General features: G+C 37.4%; 1 protein-coding gene across 3 annotated transcripts in view; it reads left to right on the forward strand.

The window, feature by feature from the left end:
* EBF1 (early B-cell factor 1) overlaps nt 1-26,535 on the forward strand; it is a 426,701-nt gene that overhangs the window by 338,704 nt on the left and 61,462 nt on the right. For all 3 annotated transcript variants that reach the window (XM_011966691.1, XM_011966692.1, XM_011966693.1), the window contains one exon: nt 6,792-6,918. In XM_011966691.1, coding sequence (XP_011822081.1) covers nt 6,792-6,918 — 127 coding nt within the window. The remainder of the gene's footprint in view (nt 1-6,791; nt 6,919-26,535) is intronic.

The raw sequence follows: 26,535 nt of genomic DNA on the forward strand, positions 1-26,535 counted from the left end.
GTTGAGCGATTGGAGAATTCAGAGAGACATACAGAAGAAAGTAGAATTACCCATACCTCTACCATCTAGAGGTAACTTTTAACATTTTGATGTTTTTCTTTTCTTCTATGCAAATACATATCTAATTTTTTTTTTTTTTTTTTTTTTTTTTTTTTTTTTTTTTTGAGACGGAGTCTTGCTCAGTCGCCAGGCTGGAGTGCAGTGGTGCGATCTCAGCTCACTGCAAGCTCCACATCCTGGGTTCACGCCATTCTCCTGCCTCAGCCTCCCAAGTAGCTGGGACTACAGGCACCCGCCACTATGCCTGGCTATTTTTTTGCACTTTTAGTAGAGACAGGGTTTCACCATATTAGCCAGGATGGTCTCGATCTCCTGATCTCGTGATCCGCCCGCCTCGGCCTCCCGAAGTGCTGGGATTACAGGTGTGAGCCACCGCGCCTGGCCTCTAATTCTTATATAATCACGTGTAATACATATAGTCCCAAACTTATTACACTTTTTAAATAACATTTTTCTCATAATAAAAATAATGGCTTTATATGTACAAACAGGTTTATTCTGTAAGTATTTACATGATCTGGTGCAAGTTTGGGGAATTTACACACACAGAAATACATACACATAGCAGGAAGAGGCAGACAGAGAAGACAAATCACATCAAATGTTATCAGTCCAGAAATAAACACTCTTACCATTTAGCAAAGATCTTTTGTGGCATACTTTTTAAGTATTAATTTTTAAACCTTTTTTTTTTTTAATTTCATCTTATTTCTCACTGGAGTTACAGACATTTAGACATCTTTTTCTTTTTTACCACTTATATACAAGCAGTGGTCTCATGCTCATATTTAGACCTGAGTGCTGAGCCAGTCAGATAACTAATATTAAAAGCAACTTAGGTAGAAAATGAGAGTTGAGTACTATCAGGTTAAGAACAGTAGACTCCCCTGGACTCATGGATGATGATTACGATACCCAGTGGAGTCAATGATTTAGCAGAATTCTGGCCCAATTTATGTAAATATTCCAGAAATATTTTGAAAATATTCTGTATGTAAGTCATTAACTACTTAATTTGTTTATTTTTATTTTTATTTTTCTCTGAGACAGTCTTGCTCTGTTGCCCACGCTGGACAGCAGTGGTGCAATCACGACTCACTGCAACCTTGACTTCCTGGGCTCAAGCAATTCTCCCACTTCAGCCTCCCAAGTAGATGGGACTAGAGGCACATGCCGCCATGCTTGGTTAATTTAAAAAAAATTTTTTTTAGAGGCTTTGTTTCTCAGGCTGGTCTCAAATTCTTGGGCTCAAGTGATCCTCCTGCTTCAGCCTCCCAAAGTGTTGAGATTACAGATGTGAGCCATCACACCAGGCCAAGTTAACTACTTTAGAGGTTACAAATGTGAATTAGACTGTGTTCCTGATCTCAGGAAATATCTTATGAGAGAAAGATGTATAGGACAGTATTTATGGCACAAAGCAAAATAGGCTGCTAAGCATTATAGTATCAATATCATAATAGTATAAATTCCTCAAAAATGCAGGCAACTTTGACCCTTAGGATCAGGTAAAACTTACTGGAAGAGGGAGCATATGACTGGGGTCTTTAAGAATAAGTAGAATGTCAGTAGAAGAATGTTTAGGAAAGAATGGCATGAAGAAAGCAAAACTGTTGGGCAAGGGAATGGTGTTTTCATGTATCCACATGCCCTTTACTCCAGAATGTGGTAAAGCAAAGTGGGAAGTGTGCCTAGGAAGGAAAATTGGCCATCAAGCCTTGGTGAACCCTTAATATTATCCTGTCAAGGAGTTTGAACTATGTAGTAGGCAAAGGGGGCAGATGAGAGTTTGGTTTGAGGCAGGGCATAATATGATGAGATTGTATTTGAAGAAAATAATTATGATGGAAAAAGTAGAGGTAGAGGGAGACCATTTAGAAGGCAATTTTTGCTACTATGTAATAGTGTAAGAAAGAGTGACAGACTGAACAGGAGAAAGACAAGAAGCACAGAAGAGCCACTGGGGCCCAGTTAGGGGCAGAATCAATATGACTTAAGAAAAATAAAGGAAGAAAAAGAAATAATGATAACCTCAAGTTTTCTGTTTTGAGTAATTCAAAGGCTAACATTCCTTTAACTGAGACAGGAGACACAAAAACAAGAAATATTTATTCAGAGGTAGTAAGATGATAAATTTAGCTTGGGTCATGTTGAGATTGAGATGGCAAGAAGACGTATTTGGGGGATATTCTGTTACTCTGTTGCTAATAAAAGTTTGATGCTTGGCCAAAGAGATCAAGTCTACAGGTGTAGATTTGGAAATCAGTTTAGCTGAGGTGGTTGAGCTAATGAGTGAAATCAAGAAGTGCTAGGCAAATAGAGGGGAAGAAAGGACAAAACTTGTGAAATTTCTACAATTAACAAGTTGACAGAAAAGTGGAGCAAATAAAGAAAATCAAAATAACCAGGAATCAATGAATAAGAGAAGATCTCTGGAAAACACTTCTTTACAGGTATAAGAGACTGGTTTTCATCCTAGTGTTTCAAATAATTTTAGTTAACTTGCCTGACCATCAACTTTTCTCATCTGAAATACATAAACCACAAACATGAGTTTTAAAAATTAGTGAACATGAAAGTGCTTTGGTAAACCATCAGACGCTTTGCAAGTCTTACGTCTTATGATTATTGTCACATAAGAAAATGGAGAATCCCAAAAAGGGAAAGAGTGTAGTGTCAGATGCTACAGAGTCTCAGAAGAATATTTATTTCTAGCCGAAATTGTTTGGCTTATAATTTAAGGAAATTACGTCAAAGAATGAAATCTGTTCTCTAATCACTTAGAACAGTATTTACCAAAGTAATGGGCATGGGACCTTGGTAGCACAGGAGACAATTTTAGATTTGACACAGACATGGAATAGAACTGAATCACACTGTGAGAAAGTTAGTCTCCTTTTGGTTTCTCTTTTAATCACTCCTTTTGTTTCTCTTTTAATTTTTGTTTTATTCCATAATTCTGATTTTTATTAAAGGGATAAAGTCTCAGGGCAAAGAAGTCTTTAACATTTAACACTAGCTAATCACCCTTTTCAATAAATTTCTTCAGGTTGTCAATAATATCTAGCTAGAATTTATATCATATGAACTTCAAGGTTACTAGCTACAATACCTTCTTATTTTGCAGTTAATACCAGTTTTCCAATTATGGTATTGACATAAAGTTTTCTTTTAAAATAACTTTTTTAAATAAAAAGATAATCACTTTTTAAAATATTAAGTATGTGATTGTACAGGTGGTATGTAGATATGACAAAACTAAGAAAGTGATAGTCCAATGATAAAAGTTTGAAAAACTTAGACTAGCCCTCCCTCGTTCTGTTGCTTTGAGTGGCTGCCTTGGGTTCAACCAGGCTGGAATAATGTGTGAAACGTATTTTGTGATTCGTGGGTCCTGAGTTCTACACCCTAGATCTAGACCCTGTCCTTCCTCTAGGATGTTGGGTCAATTTTCAGAGCCACTAGACATTTCTAGATTTTTGTGTCCTTAGCTGTCAAATAAGAAGATTAGCTTTAAACTATCACTAACATTCCTTCCAGCAATAAATTCTACAGTTCTTTGAGTGATTAGTAAATAAGCCAGTGCTTTCAAATTGATCAAAGTTAGCTAAAATGTTTTTCCTCCATAAGCATCAATATCATGTGTCAGTGCTACAGATTCTTCCCAGACTAATACGCACAGCTAGGAAAACATCAACAAATTTATTCTCTAATTATGATTCAGATTCTACCTCATCTGTGAAGGATTGTTGTTTAGAAGGAATTTCTGCTTTAGTTAGGGCAATTAATTAAAATTGAAAATGAAATTGTAAATGAAAATTTGTTTGCATTTCCTGAGCCTAATGCTTTATGCTAAAGCCTCACTCTCAGTCTGTAGTTTCATTGCAGTCATATCTAATCAATTTATAAAGCCCATGAATTTTGTTCCTCGGTATAGCAACTCATACATATTAAGTCCCTATACTTAAAAAGAATCTTCATCCATCTATTTACTAATATCTTTCCATCTTTTAAAATTTATTTCCCCTGAGAACAAGGAGTGCAGGTGAAGTGTTAACTGGCTGAAAGTTCTTATCAGTATTATTGTGAGTTAATGGCACTCTATTTCCCAAGTACACATTAAAATCAGAAGCATACCTTCTATTTGAAATATAACAACATGGATCGTCCTTTACCAAAAGCATGGCAAAGAACCAGGCAATAAACGAAAAATGGAGACAGCATGGGTACAGAAAACACACACACAGTCCTTGGATCAGAAAAAAACTGAGTTTGTTACTACCTTTAAAAAGTTTCCATATGAACAATTTTTTCTCTATGATTACAAAGGAAGTGTTTGTCCCTTGACTTTTTTGAACTGCATCAGTGTTACCTTTTGCTGTAACTTGCTGTGACAAGGGTAAAGTTGTTTATGCAAGCAACTTAATTTTAAGATTCTGTTTTCTCACCTGAAAAAAAAGGATAAAAATACAGTCATTGTTCTGACCCATTAGTGTTTTTATGTAAAATATCCAGCAATGTGGTAGATACCTCCTGGGTACTCAACAAGTGTTAGTTCCCAACATTGCAGTAACAGTGTCTCAAAAATTAACATGCTCTCGATTTGGGGAAGATCATCTTTCACTGCCCTTCAGAGCCTCTTTCTTATCTTATTCTCTCTATATTATTAAACTCGATTTCCTGATCTCCATGCTTACAGATTACACGAGCAAATTAGAAGGTGCTAAGAACAACAGGAAAAAAAAAAGACAAAGAAGCAGAATAAAAGAGAAATAATTTCAAAATCTTAGAAACCTGGAGCCATTTAGTACAGGGATAAATAGCTCTTCATGCCTCAACAGTCATTCAGAGCTTTTTTTATATTACAGCAAGATAGAATATAGGGTATTCTAAATGATGATCTTGATTTACCAAGGGTAAGTTAAATTATACACACTTTGCTTATTTTAAAAAGCATACAATGCATTTTGGAAGAATTAACAATATGAATAGAACTTTTTAAATAATTTGAACTTTTATTTTAGATTTAGGGGGTACAAGCGCAGGTTTGTAACGTGGGTATATTGATGTTGAGGTTTGGGATACGAATGACCCTGTCATCCAGGTAGTGAGCAATGTACAGATAGTTTTTCAATCTTTGTTCCTTTCCTTCCTTCCCCACTCTAGGAGTCCCCGGTGTCTGTAGTTGCCATGTTTATGTCCATGAGTACCTCCCACTTAGCTCCTACTTATAAGTGAGAACATGCAGTATTTGATTTTCTGTTCCTGTGTAGAACAAAATTTTAAGAAACCTTTTTGTGTGTTTTGCTGGATAAAACCTTAGCCTTTGAAAACACTAAGCCATGGAGATGAACTCAGTCTTCAGGGGTTCCACATAAGCATGGTCTTACTGAAATATCTTTTGTGCATCTTCAGCAAATAAGCCAAGGCTCCATGTATTCTATGGAAGAGGATAAGGCATTTGTAATTGCTAAGTTAAAATGGTTTTATGCAGATATGACTTTTTCTTTGTTTCAGAAAGCAACATTTGATATAAATTACTTGTGGGCTTTAGCAGTAACAACTTTCTCAAATTATTTTCCCTAGGACTTGGTGTTAGAACGGTTTATCCAGTTGGGGGACCCATGGGCTGTATCCAGCCTCTCATGGTGTTATCTGTGATTCTCTGGGAAAAACACTTGAACTGGGCCTGGTTTGCACATTGAAATAAGGAGCCCTTTCTAAGTTATTCCCATGAGAGAACAGCACAAGCATGTTAGTTTAAACTCATGTATACTGTATAAATTATCCACTGTATGCAGTGGACTCAATACCACAAATGTTGAGCTAACTGCATCTGAAAGGAGTCAAAGAGGACACTTGCAGAATCCCATAGAAAGAGAACATGTAGAATCCAGCACCATCAGAGGTCAACCAGTCAAATACCAGGGCTGGATTTTTCAAAGAACCAGATAATGCCAGTTTTATGGCCATTAATAACATTTTAGTTATGTAAACAAAGATAAGAGTAATAAAAAATAAATTCTGCTTCATAGTGTAATCTGATTGCCAGCAGAGTTCAGAAATGAACTTTCTCATTGTGCACGTGGCGTTGCATAATGGACCAGTGATCATTCCGCAGCCTCCTCAGCCTTCCCTTTCCCTTTCCCTTTTATGGAGAGTCCTTAGTTCTGCCAGATCCATAAGCTATTCCAGGGAGGCAGATTCTTTTCTTTCTCCTGTTAAGCTCTTTGATTGTGCCTCTGGTAGTTAATATACCAAATGGTCTTCAGAGGTACTTCATACGTGCACACTGCAGCTAATCAGAGTGCCTTGGCCTACTGTTTCCCTACTTCTGTGTTTTCCACATGTTGACGGGCTCAGTTCAAACACCAGGCCTATCAACTTCTGGAGAGGCATGGCAAAGCTCGGCTCTGATTTGGTCTGCTTCAGAGATTTTCCAAAGGATATCCTGTAGTAGATAAATCATTTCATTAGGCCAGGTTCCCTGTTCAAACCAGGAAGCAGAGGGCCGGCCATGTAGGCAAACCCAGATAATGTTGTTATGGCTGTACTCAGAGCATTTGTAAATATTGTTGTCAGTGTCTTTCACGCAGGTTCCATCAAGATTGGATTTAAACATAGACAGCTTAATTATGTGTTTTAAAGCTTTGTTTATGGAGAGCTGTTAGGAAGACTGTGAAGTTTTAAATATTGAAATGACAATTTTTCCCCCCAAATGTCTCCTCCAGTTGATCACTCCTCATGCCATCCGTGTGCAGACCCCTCCTCGGCACATCCCTGGTGTTGTGGAAGTCACACTGTCCTACAAATCTAAGCAGTTCTGCAAAGGAACACCAGGCAGATTCATTTACACAGGTAAGAACCACTGCAGATGGTGAGCACAGAACTGCCTTGGTCCTATGGGGTCTTTCCCCTTGTCTTCTATGTCTAAAAGCATATATTTTATTTTAAAATCTAGTTAAAGTCTGCTTTCTTTCTTCATTTTACCATATGTATGAGCAAACATGGTGCTTTTATTATTGTATTAAGATTTCATCTAGGTGTTCATGCTGAATGGCAAGATCTGTTGAAATAACTGGTTGGATGCCTAAAGATGCCCCATGAAAAATAAGAGAAGGGGAAAAGAGGTATAGATAATCCTGAGTTTCTGGATGTTAAGCCACCTTGTTAGGGTTTGTTTGCTTTATGGAGTAGGGTTGTGCTTTCAGGAACAGTACGTCTTTCCTCTAGCCTGTTCACCGCATTTGTATTACACACAATTGGTAGTTTTCATGTTTAATTCTGGGTTGGTGCCTTCTTTCCAAGTATGCTGCATTTTTGTCCTCCCAAAACAGCCTTGGCACATGGATCTGCCTTGTGGCAAGAAGCTGGGGTTTCAGAGTGAATGTGAATTCCCTCCCATCAGACAGACAGAACCAGGCAGCATCGCTGTGGAATTACATCAAGTATAAAGGCTGAATGCCCAATGTGTACTCTAAGAGATCCCTAGATTGTGAAGTGCAAACCAGACACCCAGGGATCTTTTACAATTCACATTCTGCTGCAGTAGGTCTAGGCAGAACCTGAGATCCTGTGGTTCTTAAGAGCTCCCAGGTGAGGCTGATGCTGCTGGTCAAAGAACCACAAGTGCAGTGTGGTTCTGGGTCCCCTGCTTAGTGTCAGTTATCCTTGGATAGTGGTAACTGTCTCCACGAACTGGTCCCAGGTTTCCTTTTCCATTCAGTAAAAGACCACAAGGCCAGACTAAGTACAGAGCGGAAGTTGCTTTCACACAAAGAGATAACAGAGCAGTGACGGGATAACAGTTAACAAATCATAATTATAACAATACAATTAAATGGACGACTTTTATTTTTCTGTAACATTTTACTTCAGAGCATCTTTCCCTTGTATTTCAATATTAGGAGTAAAACCAAACGTACTTCTTAGTCACCCAGTTTCTCTCTCTCTCTCTCTCTCTCTCTCTCTCTCTCTCTCTCCCTTGAAATTATAAAAACAATTAATGCATCCTGACCCTTGGAAATGCCTCCCAGCCCTTTAAACAAAATGCAGGTTTGGTGCCTGCCTGACGATTAGTTTTAGTTAATTGAAAATTATAGGATTGACCCAAGAGGAAAATTTTGTTTGCACTCCAATCACTTTTACAAATTAAGGAAAATTACCGCAATTTTGTTTAGCTAAGGTTTCACACTGAGTTCAAGAAATTAGCTCAGCCATCCCAACAAAGTCAGCACTTTGTTAGTGAGCACTTGAAAAAATAATAGTCTATCTGGAGTTTTGTGGTGTATACAAACGAAGCATAGAGAAAGCTATGATGCTTTATAGAAGTAGGCCAAGTGTTTTTAATTAGGCTCATTGGTTCAGCATAAGTTTTGAAGAACAATCAAACTAGCAGATTAGCTGTTTCTTTTAAAGCTAGGATTTCTTGCCATTCATTTTTCCCATGAGAACTTCCACATAGCAGTGTGTGTGTGTGTGTGTGCGCGCGCGTGTGTGTGTGTTTTACAAGTCTCATTATGGGGCTGCAGGAAAAGGACCAATTGAAACTCTTGATACTGTAACATTCCCCAGCATCATTCCAATGGATGGGAGTTTTTCACAATGTTCCCCACTGAACTCGGTGTTCTGGAACATATTTCAAAACCACAGAGGCCAAATGTTTTCTCTGAGAAGTTTGGACTCTGTTTTTGGCCGAAAACATTAGGCCTTGCTGGCTGCTTATTTACTCAGCTATTAAGAACAAGAAAAGGAGAAGAAAAAGAAGAAAATGCTTGTGTGGTGGGAGGTACAGGAGGCAATCAGGCATGGTTTCCGCTTTGGTGACAACGTCCCTGCCCATTAATGGTTCCATTTTGTGGTCAGGTCTCATTTAGAAGAAATTATTTTTAATCAGTCTTCAACAAAATATCCCCTAGAGCCACCTGGCCATAAAAGTTAGAAAAAAAAAAAAAAACCACCCTCATTAAATTACTTAAGTTCTCAAAAGAAAAGAGCTAGCGATCCATCAATATTTGGAGTTTTTTTAAATACTAAAAAAAAAAAAAAAAAAATTGCCATCAATTTAAGAAATCACATCTTAGAAAATCTATAGCACACTGGAATTAAGATTAAAGTGTCAGATTTTCAAGTCTAGAAAAGTAGTTAAGGATAAGAGCAATAAGTTGGCGCATATGCACGTGTGTACATCTGTGAGAAATTTAAGGTATGAAAAAATGCTTCTGGTGATCTGGCCTCAAACTGTGGGCACCAGATAAGAAACCTTTTTTTTTTTTTTTTTTTTTTTTAATTATTCTAGGAGAGAGTTCTAACCTCTCCCCATATTGGAAAAATAAAAATCTGAAGAAATTGGCACAACGATTTCCCCTCTGGTATAGTTACTTGGCTGTTAACAGTTATTATGACATCACATCATTTCTAACGAAAGGGAATCTGTGTTCGTTGGTGACCTATGCACGGACCTTTTGATCATTAGCATTAAATGCCTCCACCATGCGTTACTTGTTCATGGCTGGGGCTACAGGCCTCTGTGATTCACTCAGTTTACCTCTGCTGTCACCACTTACTAGTAAGGGTATAGAGATGGCTCATAAAACCTCTCTGTTCTTTGTATCCAAACAACTGCTCGGATCATTGTAAATGTACAGCACCCCTCCTTTGTCCACCCACAGAAGTTCACACTTCATTTTCTTTAACATCCATAGTATTTCAAGATGTGAGACTTGGTTTTCTGGATTGGGTGAGCTAACTCTCTTATTTCTTAGTGAAATATCACTTGGAATTTTTCCCTTGAAAAATATTATTGAGCTGAAAAGTAACACCCCAAACTAAGGCCTTATTGCTGTTTTTAAAGTATGCAAGAGAGAGTTGGCATTTGTAGATGTGAATGTCTCTAAAAGTCGATAACATTAAAAAGAAGAAAAAAGTCAGGAACAGCATGGCCTAATCTATACTAATAAAGGCAGACCTGTTGGGGAGGGAAGAATCTGACGAAGCACAGATTGCCTGCAAGCTGACTCCACTTGTAAGGATGGTAAGCAAGCATACATCTCTCCCTCATTGGTCCTTCAGACCAGAGACGCACGAGGAATCCACAGCTGCTAGTGTGCCATGCCCCTGTGTTTGTCCGATCAGAGTCACAGACTCTGGAAAGTGAATCCTGACTGGATTAGAAGCAGAAAAGCTCACTAGCACTTTCTAGATCTTACTTTATTGTGTCCAGTTATTCTTATGTAAATGTAGGGCAAGGCTGACTTTAGTTTTCAATAAATGCTTTCTAAGAGAAGGAAATACAAATGCTATCTAATCACAGGATTGATTTCAAAGCACTATCATCGTTTCTGGTCAGTCAGTCCAGTGGGAATTAAATCCACTCTAACCTCACTGCCATGTAAGGGCTCTCCCTAATACCTTTATTGTTCTCACAGCTTGTTTTCTTGAAGTTGTTATGTCTTTAAGTGACTTGGATCCTTTAGAATCGTGATCTCTCCTGCTAGGCCCTAAGTAGTCTTGGAAGCTAATAAAAGACTCTTAGGCACCTTTAGCTGCTTCCTCAAAGTTTTGTAGTTGGTTTTCCTGATGAGAAGTGGCCAATTTCAAATGCATGTTTTGCTTTCATTCTAGTTATTTTTCTGTAAGAGATGTCTCCGTATCTCGGGGAATATGTGACTGGAAGAATGGGCCACCAGGGCAAGGTTTGAGCAGCCTAGGGGTACCCTGAGAGCTGTACACCACCTGACCCCCCAAAAGTTGGTGAAAACCCTGATGAATGATCATCTAACAACTCAGATGTCTGGTTAGGTCACTTATCAGATCTTTTCTACCACTAACTTTTCCAATTCTAAACATTTTTCACCCAATTTCCTGTTCCTGTGGAAGGACTAACCCACATTCCTGTGTATTCGCCTGTGAACTAACTTCAAAATGAGAATTCTTCGTGGAAATACTTCCTGTTTGTACCTTGTGCCCAAAATAACTCCACATCCCTTGCCAATGCATAACACATTGCTTTGCACATAGGAGGGGCTATTTTGTCTGCATATGCTCTGTGGAACTTGACAGCTTTTACTATGACTTAAGTTTTCCATTTTTTTTCTCCCTATCCCTCTTACTTTCTTGTTGCTCTCCCATCTCTCCTATCTCCCTTACTCCTTCCTCTCTCTTTTCTTTACTCCCCTTATCCTTTCCTCCCTCACTCCTAAGGGGATAGTACCTCGCGTACTGATTGAGTGCTTAGGTTCAAGATGATGGATATAGATTGAATTCTCAGATCTACCATTTACTAGAGAGGTTATCCTTGGGACATCATATGATGCCTCTAAACCACAGTCACTTTATCTTTATAAGGAAATAATAATATACCTTGCTGGGGTTGTTTTTAGGATCAGGGAAACATATGTAAAGTTTTAGGATCACAGAACTGTATTTAGCATGAGGCTAGATACTAGTAGTTTCCATTAATAAATGGTGCCCACTATGATTCATTCCTTTGTTTCTGAGCCCCTACCAGGAATAACTATTTTCGATTGTTTATCATCCTTGTCCTCTTCCTAGAAATCTAAGAAATGTCTTTTGGGATTTTTAGTAACACAACTATAGGTATCAGTTTAAAGAAACAACACCCATCAACCCCAAATAAAAGGAGCAAAGTGTAAACAAAGTAGCAAGAAAAAGAAATGCATAAGTGTAAATGTAATAATTTGCTTAAAACAAATATTTTCGCAGGAATGCATCACACAGCTAATAAGTTCTCTGGTGTTAACGTTCTTAGAGAATGACACATGCTTGTTCTCTTATTTCTATCTCAGCCCCTCCTCTGGAGGTCCTAGCAACAGGAGTACAGCCTATCACCAACTCTCTTCAAAAGTATTTAGGTTATAATCAGCTTCAACTCCAGCTTCCAGAGTTTTCACCAGAAAGCTGTTTCTCATTCTTGGAAACCTCCTCCACAAAATGAAGGCTACCACTTTGGGCTTGAACAAAGTCATCAGTTTTAGGGAAGAAGTGGAGAGTTTGCACCTAATGGATCTCCTGCAATTTAGCCTTTTCTTACATAAATTCTTCATTACAGTACACTTCTGAAAAGCCACTTTCATGTCATTACCCTGCGGAGAAACCTTCCCTCTTTGCTCACTGTATGTAAGATGTAGCCCAAGTCCCGATGTTTGGCTCACTGTGCTCTGGGGCTAGGGCTTATGATGCTCCAGTCAAACCGGTTTCCTTGCTGTGCCTCCAGCTCACTTTAGCTACTTTGGATATGGTGATTCACCTGAAGGATCCAGTTCAAACTCTTACCTCTCTGAAGTGTTCTCAGACCACCTGGGTATAGTATACTGAACCCTGGGCTGACAGCAATGAGTCTTGCGTTGTATGCCAGCTTTGCTACTCACTAGCTGTGAGACCTAGGACAAGTTGCTTACAGGCTCTGGAACTGACTTTGGTCCTCCCTGTAACTCATCTTGATTGACTGAGAGAGTCTCTGTCCTTGAATCTCTTTTGCTCCATGTGCTAAAACCATCCCATTCATCATTCACTTCCTTTTGTCCTTAGCTCTCTTGTTCTGTTTGTAGACAAATCATAAAAAGTCCACAAGCTTCATGAAGAAAGAGAAACTCTTCCTCAATCTTATTTTATATACTATGTTGAAGCGATTTGGCTCAGCATTTTACTTGCAATAGGTGCTAATAATTGATTGACATATTGCCCGGGATCAATGGGTCTTCATTGATTTTTGTGCTCTGGATAATATGGAATGTAAATAAGAGCTGTTAATTAAGAATCTGTCCCTTTCTACCTGAAGTTTTACATTCATAGAAGATAGTTTGTTTAAATGAAAAAATGAGATTTGGCTTATAAATACTTTTCATTTTCTTTTCTGTAAAATGGAGCTATTTTAATAGTACCTTCATCTAAGGAGTAAAAGGGTTAATGTATGTAATGCAATCCTGAGAGTACCTGGTCCAGTATGAGTGCTCCCCAAAAGTAAGTGAGAAAAGCAGATAGTGGGTATATATTTTTTTGAAAATCCAAAAAACTAGTCATTAGAGTTTGATGTTATGTACGTGCCAGCTTTGATTATGATTAAATACATTGTTTCTTTCTAGGCATTAAGAATAGGAATAAAAATACCTGTGTCCTGTTCTGATTTTACCACTTCCTTTTGTTACTTCATTCATTCACCTCACAAATGTTTGTGGATTGCCTGTCCTATTCTAGGCAATGTTCTAAAGCAGTTCTAGGCCAAGTCCTAAAACAGTGTTGAGCAAAACCAGACACAATCCCTGTTTTCTTTATTTTAAAGACTAAGAGGAAAATGGATGTTCATAAGTTTACTATTTCAAACCTGGTACGTGTCCAGAAAGACAGAAATAGTGCTTTTGATCAGCACATAATAAAGGAGCCCTGACCAGTCAGTTAGAGATATTTCTCTACAGGAAAAATCACATGAGCTGAAGTTTGAAGGATGACAAAGAGCTAACCCAACAATCATTGAAGGGTGAGGGTAGCATGGGGTTGGGGAATGAGTCTTCCAGCAGAGAGAGCAAATGAAAAGGCCCTAGATGGGAGGAAACGCGGTACCTTGGAAGACTGTAAGAATTGCCATGAGGCTGACAAATCAAGAGGGAGGAGGAGAACTGTGAGAGAGAAGGCTGCGAGAAGTAGGCAGGGACACGTGTATGTAAAACCTTATAAGCCATGGGGAGGAGTTTGGTTGTTACCTTAAGAACAATGGACAGCTTTGAAGTGTCTGAAACGACAGGTGGATGTGACCAGGTTTACATTTTGGGAACAAACTGACTCTGGCTTCAAGAAGCATAGGAGACCAGAATGTATCTTGGAAGACCTCTTAGGAGGTCGTTGCAGTAGTCTGGGAAAGAGGTTTGGTGACTTTGATTTGGGTGGCAATCAGTGGAGATGGAATGGAGTGAGAGGAATCAAGAGGAATTTAAGAGGAAAAATGGAAAGGACTTTGAGATGGGTTAGATGTGGGGATGAGGGAGACAGAGGGGTTAAAGCTGCTAGATTTTCGTATTCCTCAACTTAATGGTAGGGCCATCATTTTCTGTGCATCCCAAGGATCTTGTGAGTATCAGTGAAAAAATGGCCATGAAAATACTTTGCTCAGTGTAATATTCTATACGTATGTTAATTGTTATAAAGACAAGCCTCAGCAAACTCAGGAAGAATTGGAGAAAGGAAGGCAAGAATGTTTTTCTTTTTTGTCAGATTGTTTTCACTTAGGATTCAGCCGAAAGAGGGCTGGGTAATGAATACTTGACTAGCAGCTCTGCCTTAGCAGTGTCCTAATTGGAATAGACCCAACAAGAAAGAAAAATTCACAGGCTGCTCCTGTCCACATGTCTTAAATATGACTCCAAATGAACCATTTACACACAAAGAAAAGAATTCAAGGCAGAGGGAGTGTTTATTCTTTTTGCTTTTGTGATACAAAGGGTAGGTCCCAAGCTTCTTTTTTTTTTTTCCCCCCCACAAAATATGATTTTTCCTGATGAGATGTATGCTGATGTGATCAGTGATTCTGAATCTGCTGGCATTTGTACAGTTAAATACTGTTGGTGCCATAATGGGAACAACAACAACAACAAAAGTCACTGAAAGTAACCATTGTACTTCTGTGACAGCTATAGAATGAGAGCCGTTTCTGCAAAGAATAAAGCTGGTCTGAAGGAAGCATATTATTTTGCATATTTTACATATATACTTTCCAAGAAATATGACCTTTATTTCCTATTTGGAGTGGAGTGTAATCAGGACTTGAGTAGCTAGTATAACAGGATCATTAAAAGGGATATTTTCACTGACATTAGAGGTCTAAATAGCCACGAGGCCTTATATACAACCTTGGCTTTTTCCTGTCTACCCGGAGTTAATAAGTGATAAGGCCAGGAGAGAGATAAATCACAGAAATCCCTGTCCAAAGAAAACATATTGACTACAGCCAAGCAAATAACAGACCATAACCAACGGTGCCATTCATCATTCATGTAATAGGGATATAAAGTATTTCCTACCAATGAAACCGTATAGTAGGAAGAGGCAGATAAGCTCGCCCAATCTAAGGCATGAGATTTGGTTATTAAGGAACATGAACTATTTGTCACATGGCTTTAATCTTTAAGATGTGTTGCCATTTCTAAACTATAAATTTCTGGTAAGGGATTAGAAAGCTATTAACAATAAAGGTAGGAACTGAGCTGTATATGTATTCTTGCCAATGTAATGCAACACTGTAAAGTTTTGAACCTCTAATCTTTTTAGTATGATATAACTTGTTAAGGTTTTCTTACCCATTTATGTACTCGTATGTTTTTATTTTTTTTTTTTTTTTTTTTTTAAGCCAAGCATCATGATAAATTAACCCTTCAGCTTTTGACTATATATCTTGAAACTTCCTCTAATATTGTGGAATAGGAGGAGGAAGCGGAACTCTAAATTTCTTTTCCTCTTTTCCTAAGATGTATTCCAAATGTTTGATAGAGGATTATTCGTTTTTCTTATCTGTGTTTGCAGTGATGTGGATGCCAGTCCTGTTCATTGTTAAAGTTAACCGAGAGACGTGGAACCCACAAGGGCATTCACTCTTGTTTTTCAGTCTTTATTGCAAAGTTATACATACTGATTTCAGAGCATTTAGGAAGCACCAATAAAACATAATTAAAATATTATTGAAATTGCCTACCTTCCTACCAGTTTCTTCTAACATAAACACTCAATAAACATGAGCTATTAATATTGTTTAATGATATATATTTTGCGGTATTTTTCCTATGCATATATCTGACTTATTACCATAATAGAGTTACATCTTATATCATAGTTTTTTCATTTGAAAATACATAAATATTAGGGAGTTATGAATTTAAAACAACTTTTAGTCATTGATAATCCTCTTATGCCCCAGCAGAACCTTATAATGAGATATACCATTATCTTCATGTTAAAGCATAGCCACCTGGAATTTGGGTTCTCCTCTCTTTTTCTTTCTGAAAAACCCACAGCACAGGGTCAATAAGTCCTACACATGGATTATCTGGGGTCAGGATCTGAAATTTATCAGCCATCCCCAACTGTGTTGCTCCAAGGACCCGATGTCCTGAGAGCTTGGGACCAACTCCCAAAAGAATTTAGCTATATAGTGTGGCACTGCTTCTGTTTTCGAGCTGAACAACCTCCAAGGTAAGTGGATTCCATAATCACGCTGCCCCGCTTCCTGGGACCCACCACGTGCTGTGCTTTTTATAAGTTAAAATGGAACTCATCTAAAACCCTAATGATATCTGAAACATAATCAAATCCAAAATTGTAACAAAATGTAGGTAAATGTAAGTCCCTCTCTGATCCTCTGTGGCTAGCAGCATTTCCTGCTAGAGCTTTGAGTTCCTCCTTTCTCTCCCCGCTCTTCTGGTTTTCCACTTCAGTGGGCTTTTGACATTTGTTGACTTTTCTCCTGTTGTTCTCTCCTATTCCACACCTTTTTTTTCACACGAACTCTATCTTTTCTCTCAGTCTTCTTGTTCTCTACAATTGCTAAATGTAAAGGAATCCCCCACCCCCACCCCCTGTGCCACCCCTGAGAATCTGTAAAGACAAGCTCTATTATTAGCCTATTTTTAAGACCAAAAATCTCAGGTGAAGTGACTTCCTGGGTTATTTAGTAAGTGGAGGAGCCAGGACTTGGACCCTGGTGAAGGGTACCAGAGCCTGCGCTGAGTAAGCCTCCTGACATGCTACTTTACCTTGTTAATTTATGGAATTACCTGATTCCCTGAAATTAGGTTGTTGGTGATGGGACAGGGGGGGTTATTTATAGGACACATTGAGTTCTGACAGGAACTGGAGCCTTAAATATTTTAACCAAATTATATAATTGTGAACATAATGCATACTTACATGGAAGATTTTTAAAATACAAAAAGGTATGAAATAATGATTATCCATTATTCTATCCCTCAGGGATAATCACTGTTAATGTTTTTGAGTACTTACTTCTAATATAGAAACCATATAGAAGGAAGAGGCAGATAAGCTCTCACAATCTAAGGCATGAGATTTGGTTATTAAAGGACATGAACTATTTGTCACATGGCTTTAATCTTTAAGATGTATTGTCATTTCTCAACTATAAATTTCTGGTAAGGGATTGGAAAACTATTAACAATAAAGGTGGGAACTGAGCTGTGTATGTATTCTTGCCAATGTAAGGCAACACTGTAAACTTTTGAACCTCTAATCTTTTTAGTATGATATAACATGATTTGGTTTTCAAAGCCAATAAACTATTTGGAAGTATTCAAGGGTATTCAAAGAAGGTACTAAATAATACTCCTACATTTTTATCAGTGAGTCAAAATAGGTTTATATAGTTTTGCATCCTGCTTTGTTGTTTATATTATACACTAAACATTTCCTCTGTTAGTTCAAATTCTCCCTGAATGCATTTTAGTGGGTATATAATAGTCCATCTGATGGCTGCACCATAATTTGCTTCCTCATTCGTCTATCATTGGACAGCCATATCTTTTCCTTTTAAAGAATTTTTAACATCATTTATGCCAGAATATAGTGTGATTCTAAATATAAGGTGTTCTCCCTTTTTTCTAGTGAAGTTTTGAGCTTCCAGGGCAAGTTAACCATATACATATTTATAGATAACAATATATTATCAAATGTCTACTTACAGTATTTCACATGTAAGTTTTGTTACTTGTACATATCTACTATCACATAATTTACAACATTTACAAATATAACTTCTGCATTTTGGGTTTCCACCATTAATCAAACTTTTTCTAATCATTTTTTCCATCAGTTTTTTTTTTTAAATCAAAGTCAGAGCCATTTTTCTCCCATTCTAGTCTCTTCTAAGTTGTTTGTGATACACCTCTTTTTAAATCTATGCATGGTGCTTTCACTGGAAAGTTTTTTCTAAGCCGTAACCATTAGCAATATTTTAAAAACCGATATTTAAAAGGCTTGTTTTGAGGAATATTTATAATGATGAAAGGTCAGTCTCCTTAAAAAGCTACTAAATTTATATTAACTTTCTACTCCTTTTTGTCTTGACTGACTCCTGCACCTCTGTAAACATTATTAAACCACCATTGATGATGATTATTTCATGCCCCCACCAATTTAAAGTAACATAATTGAGAAAGCATCTTGCCAAAGGAGAGATTTAAAAATACTCAAATATTTAATGAGAGAACTATTTTGGAGGGCAGGGGATCTGCCCATATGTAGTTCAGCATGTTGATATTTCTTTCCTGTTGCTGGGTCCTCAGCCCTGTGCAATCCTTGGTGTGAGTTCAATTATCTGTACCACATAGTATTTTTGACTTGAGTAAAGTATGCTCACCCTTTTACGTGGACCTCATATTATTCAAGGTACTGAAAGTGCAGGTGGAAACCATCCCATTAATACCAGACCTGAGGTTTTCTGCAGTATCTCTCAATGGTGAGAGGTAGACAGAAACTGGCACTCCCTAAATCATGAGCAGAAACAACAACAGAAGAGCAGACTTCCCCTCATACCCACTGCTGTTTGACCTGGCACATGTAATTGTTCATCTTTTTCCTGTTAACATCAACTGTGGTTAACTTCTTTACATCATGGGTGGAAGGCCTCACTTGCTAGGCAGAGCCACCTGGGATCAACCTCGGTGGTTAGCTGCAGGAAGCACCAACTCCCATTCAATATGGAGTTAATTTAGATCTTTGTTTAATGCCAAAAATATATTCACATTTAAATATCTGCACAGAATATGGCCTTCCTGTTCTACACACGTTCATCATTTCCTTTTAGTTTTAATTGATTTTTAAAATAGTCAATGAGGCCAGGATGACACTTTGAGCTTGTAGGGAGGTTTAGATGAAGGGGTGTCTCTGAATAATCTGTTTTCAGCAAGCTTATAATTCTCTACTTTTTTAAGACTAGAAAAACATTTGCACTCGTTAGTTCAGAAGACATAGGAGGGTTATCTAAAGGTTTAGAAATTTTCCTTAATAAAATTACTAGCATCAAAGCAAAAAAAATTGTGATTTACTGGAATGTTCTATATTGGGGGTCAAAGTACAGGCCTGACTACTGACACTATGTGTCTCTTCTTCATCTTAATGTTTGTAGAAACAAGTAAATTTACTTAAATGCATTTTTATAGTTGACCAAGCCTTTCTCATTCATCAGTTCTTTTTTGTTCTTTATGAGGAAAGACAAGTATTTTTAGCCCCATTTTCAGGTGTAAAAATGAGGTGTAGAAAGAAGTGAAGTGGTTCATTTATGGTCATTTAAGCCATCTAGTGATGGGTCTGATATCAGATCTGTATTCCTCCAGTTAGTTGATTATACCTTTCAGTATCTTAGATTTTTACACCTACTAAATGGACTTACCCCAGTTTTACTCCACTTTTTAGTTTTCTATGAACATAATTCACTAATTAGACTGGGGGCTTCTAGAACCCCAAGCTACCTCCCCAGCATTGACACTTTGAGTACATGTAGTTCTTTTATTTTATTGACAGCACTATCACCAGCTGATACAATCTGAATTATTTCTTTCCTTCATTGTGTGTAGCCTGTGTCTCTCACTAGAATATAAGCTTCCTGAAGGCGGTTCCTTGTCTTTCTCAACCAGTGTATTCACAATGCCCAGCATGGAGTGAGACACAATAAATATTAGTCAAATCAATGCATAAAAAATGTGTGAAGGAATGATTGACAAATGTGACCATAAATATATGGGATGTGAGTCTTCAAGATAATCTAGTTGTCCAAGTTATTGATGTCTTTATAGATGGTGAAAACAAGGCTTAAAGAGTTTTAGAGACTTGGCTAAAGTCCCTCAGTTAGTGGTAGATATTTACACCAGATTCCTTTTCTTCCACCTATCAGCCAAGAGCTTGTGTCCACACTACGTATATTTTCCTTAGACTCAACTAGTTATAAAGAAACTGTTTGACTATGGATCTCTAGAATCATGACAGATCCCAATTTGAATCCTGGCCCAAATTCTTACTAGTTTCTTAACTATTCTGAGACTCCGTTTTCTCATCTGCAAAATGGGAATGAGAATATATCACAGGACTGCTGTGAGGATTTGATAAGGTCATGCATATAAAAAGCTTAGTACAGTGTATGGCATATAGTAAGTGCCTGATTAATGGTGGATCTTATCAAAATAGTATCCAAGAGAACATTGTCCTGTAATTCTGAGTTTTAGAAATGGAAAGGTCCTCAGAGATAGCCTGGACCGATCCTAACGTTTTGTAGAGGAGGTAACTGAGGCCTAGATAAGGGAAGGGTCTTTCCCAAACCAACACAGGGTGAATTTGCTTAAAAAACCAGAGCAGATCACATATAAATGGATTTACTAATTATTTTCTGAATAATTCCCAAGTATGCAAATATATAAAGACATAAAATTTTTGAATGTATATGAAAATCAATCAGCAAACATCACCATGGTCATTTGATAAACTCTCTTAAATTCTCTAAGTTCATGAATCTTTGAGTAAACTCTCAAGGAAAGGCTGAGGTGGTATAGATGCTTAATTCCTTGGGACTTCCAATATGTGATATGTTTACATAAAGGGTGTCATGGACATCATTATTCTGATCTGTTTACATGCTGTTCTGTCTGTTGACAAAAAGGAAGGGGCTTTTCTTGATCTGAGTAAATCAAAGCCCCACAGAAAAGCCAAGTGCCATTTTCACCGTGGGTGAAGTGGAATTATGACATTTAAGGGCATGTCCTTTATCTCATCTTTTTGTGGGAGCCCAGCTTAAGAGCAGGGCATGTCGGACACCAGCACATTGTTGGAAGACCTCATTGGAACTGGTGGAACATATTCCCTGGGTCCATTTGGGGGAAGGACTTAGTGGGGTCCACCCAAATATACTGTCCCTGCTGCACTTTTGTAATCTAATGCCCAGTGGAGACTTTTGGTGAAATTCCCTCTTGGCCACAAAATGTCTGTGGACCCTCCTTTGTGCCTCAGTCCCTTGGTGGTCCTTGAGGAGATAAGATGTAAAAGCCTTTATTTGGTGATCTTCTGCTTAGTGAGTTTAGAAGCAAACCATCAAGGGTCAATGAGAGAGAAATACTTGGAAGATGATGGTCATCAGGGATAAGATTAAAACCTGCCTGAGAAGAGATCTGTGCTGTGTGCCTGGCTCAGTGAAGTGTGTTGGTTACTGTTTGATGCCCGACAGGCAGGTTGGCTGGCTGACGATGAATGAGTCCAGAAAGTGTTGTTAGGCTTGTACTGCAGTTAGAGGTGAGGAGGGTATCATTCAATGTATCTGTGGCATATCCCAATTCATAAAAAAAAAAAATCAAGATTGTATTACATAAGGGATTTCTGCTCTAAACCTTATTTGGGGCTTGTGTTGGGATTCAAATAAAAGATTTTGTTTTCAGGCCTTCCTGAAAAGGCACTCAATTATTGGTGAAAAGCCAAAAAGGATCAGTTGTCCGTTGATGCTACAGGTAATGAGTAGAGTAAAAACTAAATTATATCTATTCCCCTTTTCCAACTGCAGCTAATTAAGGGTAGCTCATTTAAAAACAGAGCTACTTTAATCTCTAATATAAGTATTCAATTAAAGTTGTTCCCACTGCTTTCTTCTCAGAAGGCTGCTTTATACATTTATATATGATGCATTTATGGTGTGAATCCTTCTAAGGATCCAGGTGGTAATAGGAAAGTGCTTTCAGGACTTCCTAATTGCCCAAATTAAATAATATGTATGTAAATGGAGATTGGGGTGTAAATTGTGCACTGCAATGCTACAAGGAATTGAGCCCCTATATCCTGCTATCTTTCAGCCAATCAGAATCAAGTGCTCCCCATTTTATTCTGTACTACTTAGAATAGTTTATTGCATTATTAAATACATGTTACAAGAAGCACATTGTTGTTTAAGACTCATTGATTTAAGTAGAACTATTCTTATAAAGTTCCATAGGCTTTTACATAAAAAGAGAAGAGCCCATATAAAATTATAAAACCTTAATGTAATAAAATAGCCTATAATATAATATTCTCCCATTTTCTGAAGAAATCACCAAAAAATTTTAATGAGTTTATTAGAACTACTGTTTGTGAATCCTGGGATGTCATGTCTAATTAGACTTAATGGATTTAAGTATTTCTTTAATGAAATCTCTAGCTTAACTCACCAGGATTATACTCCTTGTCCTCCTGCCCTTAAAATGATTTTACTTTATTTTTATTTTGGGTGGCATTAAAAAGAAATGAAAGACTATGATTCTGCCTCATTCTCAGATGGATATAGTGAAAAATACAGTGCTTATTATGAAGTTAATGTGAATTACCATGTAATTACCACTGGCTGCACTGTAATGATTATTTAGTTACCACTGAGCATTCTCTGCCAAATAACACACATTATTTCATAGGAAGCCTAGAATTAACTCAAGTCATCCCGGAACTCAGGGAGAGAGTATATTCCTGATCTCTTTCGTTGAGTGTAGGCACTGCTAATGTTAACATCTAAATAATCAAGCTTGGAGCAAACCGACAGCAGAACAGGATATGAGTTTACATGATTTGATTTGCTGATGTTTTAAACACTTAGCAGGAGACAGCTATAGAAGCCAATTAAATCTCTCCAAGGTGCATAGAGTTATCTCCTTTGTGAGAAACAATTTAAGGGAATTGCATTGGCCCTTTAACTGAGGGGAGAAAAAGCATTAGGAATGAAATTTCAGATGCAAAGTGCTGATCAATCCTGCCTCCTTTTGTGTTTTTCAGCTTTGTGCTGTTTGGGCTGTTGCTATTTTAAAGGATTTGCACTTTTATTTTGCAAGCACAGGGTTATGTTAAACTTTTCTTTGGCTATTGATTATGACGTGCTTTAAACAAGGCATTGTGTCTAAAAGAGTAAAACAAAAGCAAAAACAAAAAACATGTCAGTACATTCTGTCCCTTTCAGATACTGCATCTTATTTAGTGTACCGGAATTCCCAGTTTAAAGTAATCACAAAATTTATGGAGAAACGGATAAAAAAGGTTGTAAAATATCGATTTGAGGAAAATAATAACACAACTCATCTATAATAAGAAGAAAAATGAAGCAATAATTCAGGGGGTATCGAGCGGCTTGCTGCTGGGAGTATTGATCCAGTCCTTTACGGTATAAGATCGCACCTGAGATTGCTCTGAAAGAAAGAACAGCATTCCTTCGCTCATTATTTCTTAGATACTATCGCCTTGTTACATGGGTCCTGCAGAGTTGGAATAGTTGCGGCTGGGAGAGTGGGACCTGCAATAATAATAATAAATAAATAAATAGCTCAGAAATCTATATTGCCTTAAAGCCACCGTGCCTGGTCTTAATAACACATTGGCTCTGGTTTTATAAGTTCTTCATTGCCTTACAGTAGCTAATGACAATTCCTATGTTGTGTGGTTCATTTAGGGGCTGAACAGATCTTCATCTTATATAATGGGTTCTTGTGTTTGGAAGGAATTCCTGTCTTGGCTGTTGTATTTCTTGTTAAGTCACTAAATTGAAAACAATACATTTATGCCACGTCGGGCCACGGAAAAATGTTGGCGTTTGCTTTAATGCGGCATTGTTTTACATTTTAAGACAATTTTTGGACTCGGCAGGACTATGATGGTTCCTGAGAGAAATATTTAAATAAATTTGGCCTCAAACTTCGAAATTCAAGTTCATAAGTCATGAATTTCTGATTTGTGATAAACGTGAATTTATTAATTCACCCATAATTTCTAAAGTCTTAAAGAACAAATCTACTTGGCAATGTACTATCATCACAGTGAGGCCTTAAAACGGCAGACTATTTCATTCCCGAAAAATTCTAGGTTCTTTTCAGACTTTAAGATGCTCTTGCAAGTAGTATTGAAGAAACAGGAATATTTTGCTCTCACTTTTTTTTTTTTTTGAGGGGAGGGTGCAATAATATTCAAATTCCAATTTAAAACATTTTGCATAGCTATTATGTTCCAGGCATTTTCTATGTTCTGTGACCCAGAAAGGTAAGGTTCTTGTCCCCAAAACACCTATATTCCAGTGAGAGAAGGAAGGCAATACACAAGAGGCAGAGAAGATAATAATCAGATTGGCAAAAGTGTTAAGAAAGAAATAGGGAGGATGATCTGGTACAGTGCAATGAAAGGAGCTAGAGGACTTCTTTAGACAGCCATGTGTACCTTAGAATTTGTACAGTATACAAACGGATAGCACTGTAAGCCCTCACAGCATCACCCGGGTATACTTGTTTTTATTTCCAAGCATCTGTGGACTTTCCCCAGTGCTCATGCTATGCTATCATTTGCCCAGAAGATTCACTCTCCCTGTCCCATCCCCCAGCCACTCTGTGATCATTATCTAGAAATATGAGCTGTACCAGCTGACTATGTTCTCAGCAGATCAAGCTTCCTGAAATTTCAATAAGCATTGATTCATGTCATTGTAGCAGATCCTTGAAATTGTTGTTTCTGTAATATCTGTCTCTCCATTTCTGACTCTAAAAGAAAAAAAAATAGTTCCATGGAACAAGAGGCTTATGCCTGGTGTCAATAAAGGTGAATAGAGGGGGAAGGATGGAGAAGCAGAAAGAATAAGACATCTAACTATCAAGACTAACTCCCAAAGCAGCTTTCAATAAACTGCAAAGCACACCCCTCCTTCTTTATCCACATAGTAAGATTGAAAGTCATCACTGAGTCTTAAACTGTGAATATTGAAATTGTGAGATGTATGGTACATTTAGTGGAGACGTTGGTGAAGTGCACAAGTCATTTTAACTTCGTCTTTTAATTTTCAAGATTTATTGGTTCCAAGGGAAGAGAATATTTATAAACGTTTTAGGTATTCACAAAACATGTAGTTGCCAAACAGTGCAAAGAATGAAAAGAAATCATCATTATGAAGCTGGATGATTCAGAAAATGTGGTGATAAATATGGGAGTGACAACATATTATCTCAGCCTTCTCTAGCTCCAGATTTTTGAGTCATGATTATCAAGTGTATCACTGCGGGGAGTATGCTAAGTCAGTTTGGAGCTAGAGAAATTTTAGTTTTAAAAGAATAACCATACAATGTTTGGGAAGTACAAATACAATAAATGATGTCAAGTCAGCTCAGTTTGAATAAATATATATTGTATAATTTGCTTCTGTCTTTTAATTTCTCATAATGAAAAGAAAGTGGCAAGCAACAAGAAAGCAATTAATCGCAACAATGATTACTTAGTTTCTGTAGTGCCTGAATTAAAAAGAACATTAAGATTACTTTTCTAATAGTTCATATGTTGTTTTTTTTTTTTAAATCATTGATGTTTTATAAAGGGCAGGTGCATTTGAATTGTTCTAAAATACTGGTTTTTCCCTTGTGGGCAGATTGTCAAAAATTAACTGTTGGCCATTCTGCTGGTTGTTTCATAGTGTAGTCTCAAATTCATGAAGATAAATGTCATATCCTAGCTAATCTATTGTAATCCTTCTCTGTTGTGTGCTTCCTTTAATTTGAGACAGGCCGATTATTGAAATACAAACTTGTGACCGTCACTGTGATTTTCTTATGTGTATGAGTCCTCTCTCATCAGCCCAGAGCTTTGTATTCAGCAGTACCCAGTAGATGTTGAGCAATGAATGGATCAAGAGTCAAGACCTTGCCCTCTGGCCATAGACACATTACATTATCACATAAACCTCTATTTTCTTACCTCAATAATGGAGAAAATAAATAAGCATATCTTCTTCACTAGTATGTTGTAACGATTGAAATAATACAAGTAAAGTACTTGGCACATTATAAATGGTACATATGAAGAACTCAAAAAATGGTAGTTATTATTAAAGACTTCAAGTAGTTCTCAATCTGTGATTATCTCAGAGTTTACTTCCACTTGGTTTGCAGGTGTATTTCCAGTGCCTCGTACTATGCCTGGTCTAGAAGATGCTCAAAAAGTGCTTGCTGAATGAACAAAGCCCCCGATTCTTATTAATAAATAACAAACAGCTACTGCTGCTAACACTCACAAAGCACTTACTCTACCACATACTATTTTAAGTACTCAACATACTTTTAGACATCTAATCTTAAAAACAACACTACCAGACAGGTACTATTATCACTGTATTACAAATGAAGAAACTGAGTCAAAGAGGTGTTCAGCATTTGCTCAAGGTCATGCAACAAGAAAGTAGTAGAGGCAGTTCTTTTACACAGGCAGACTGGCTTCAGAGTCTAGGCTCTTGTGCGTATAACACGATCTTCAGTATTTAGGCACAAAGGTAATGGAAATGTTGCACTCTGCCCCATTTATTCATTCAACAAATATTTATTAATCATCCTCAGTATGTTAGTTACTAGAGATACCACGTACATAATGTGCATAATGAGCAAAGATGTGCATAATCCCTGCCCTCATAGAAATTATAGTCTAACAGGTCTGATTTCC

Source organism: Mandrillus leucophaeus, unplaced genomic scaffold (assembly GCF_000951045.1).
Source record: "Mandrillus leucophaeus isolate KB7577 unplaced genomic scaffold, Mleu.le_1.0 Scaffold77, whole genome shotgun sequence".
NCBI lineage: Eukaryota > Metazoa > Chordata > Mammalia > Primates > Cercopithecidae > Mandrillus > Mandrillus leucophaeus.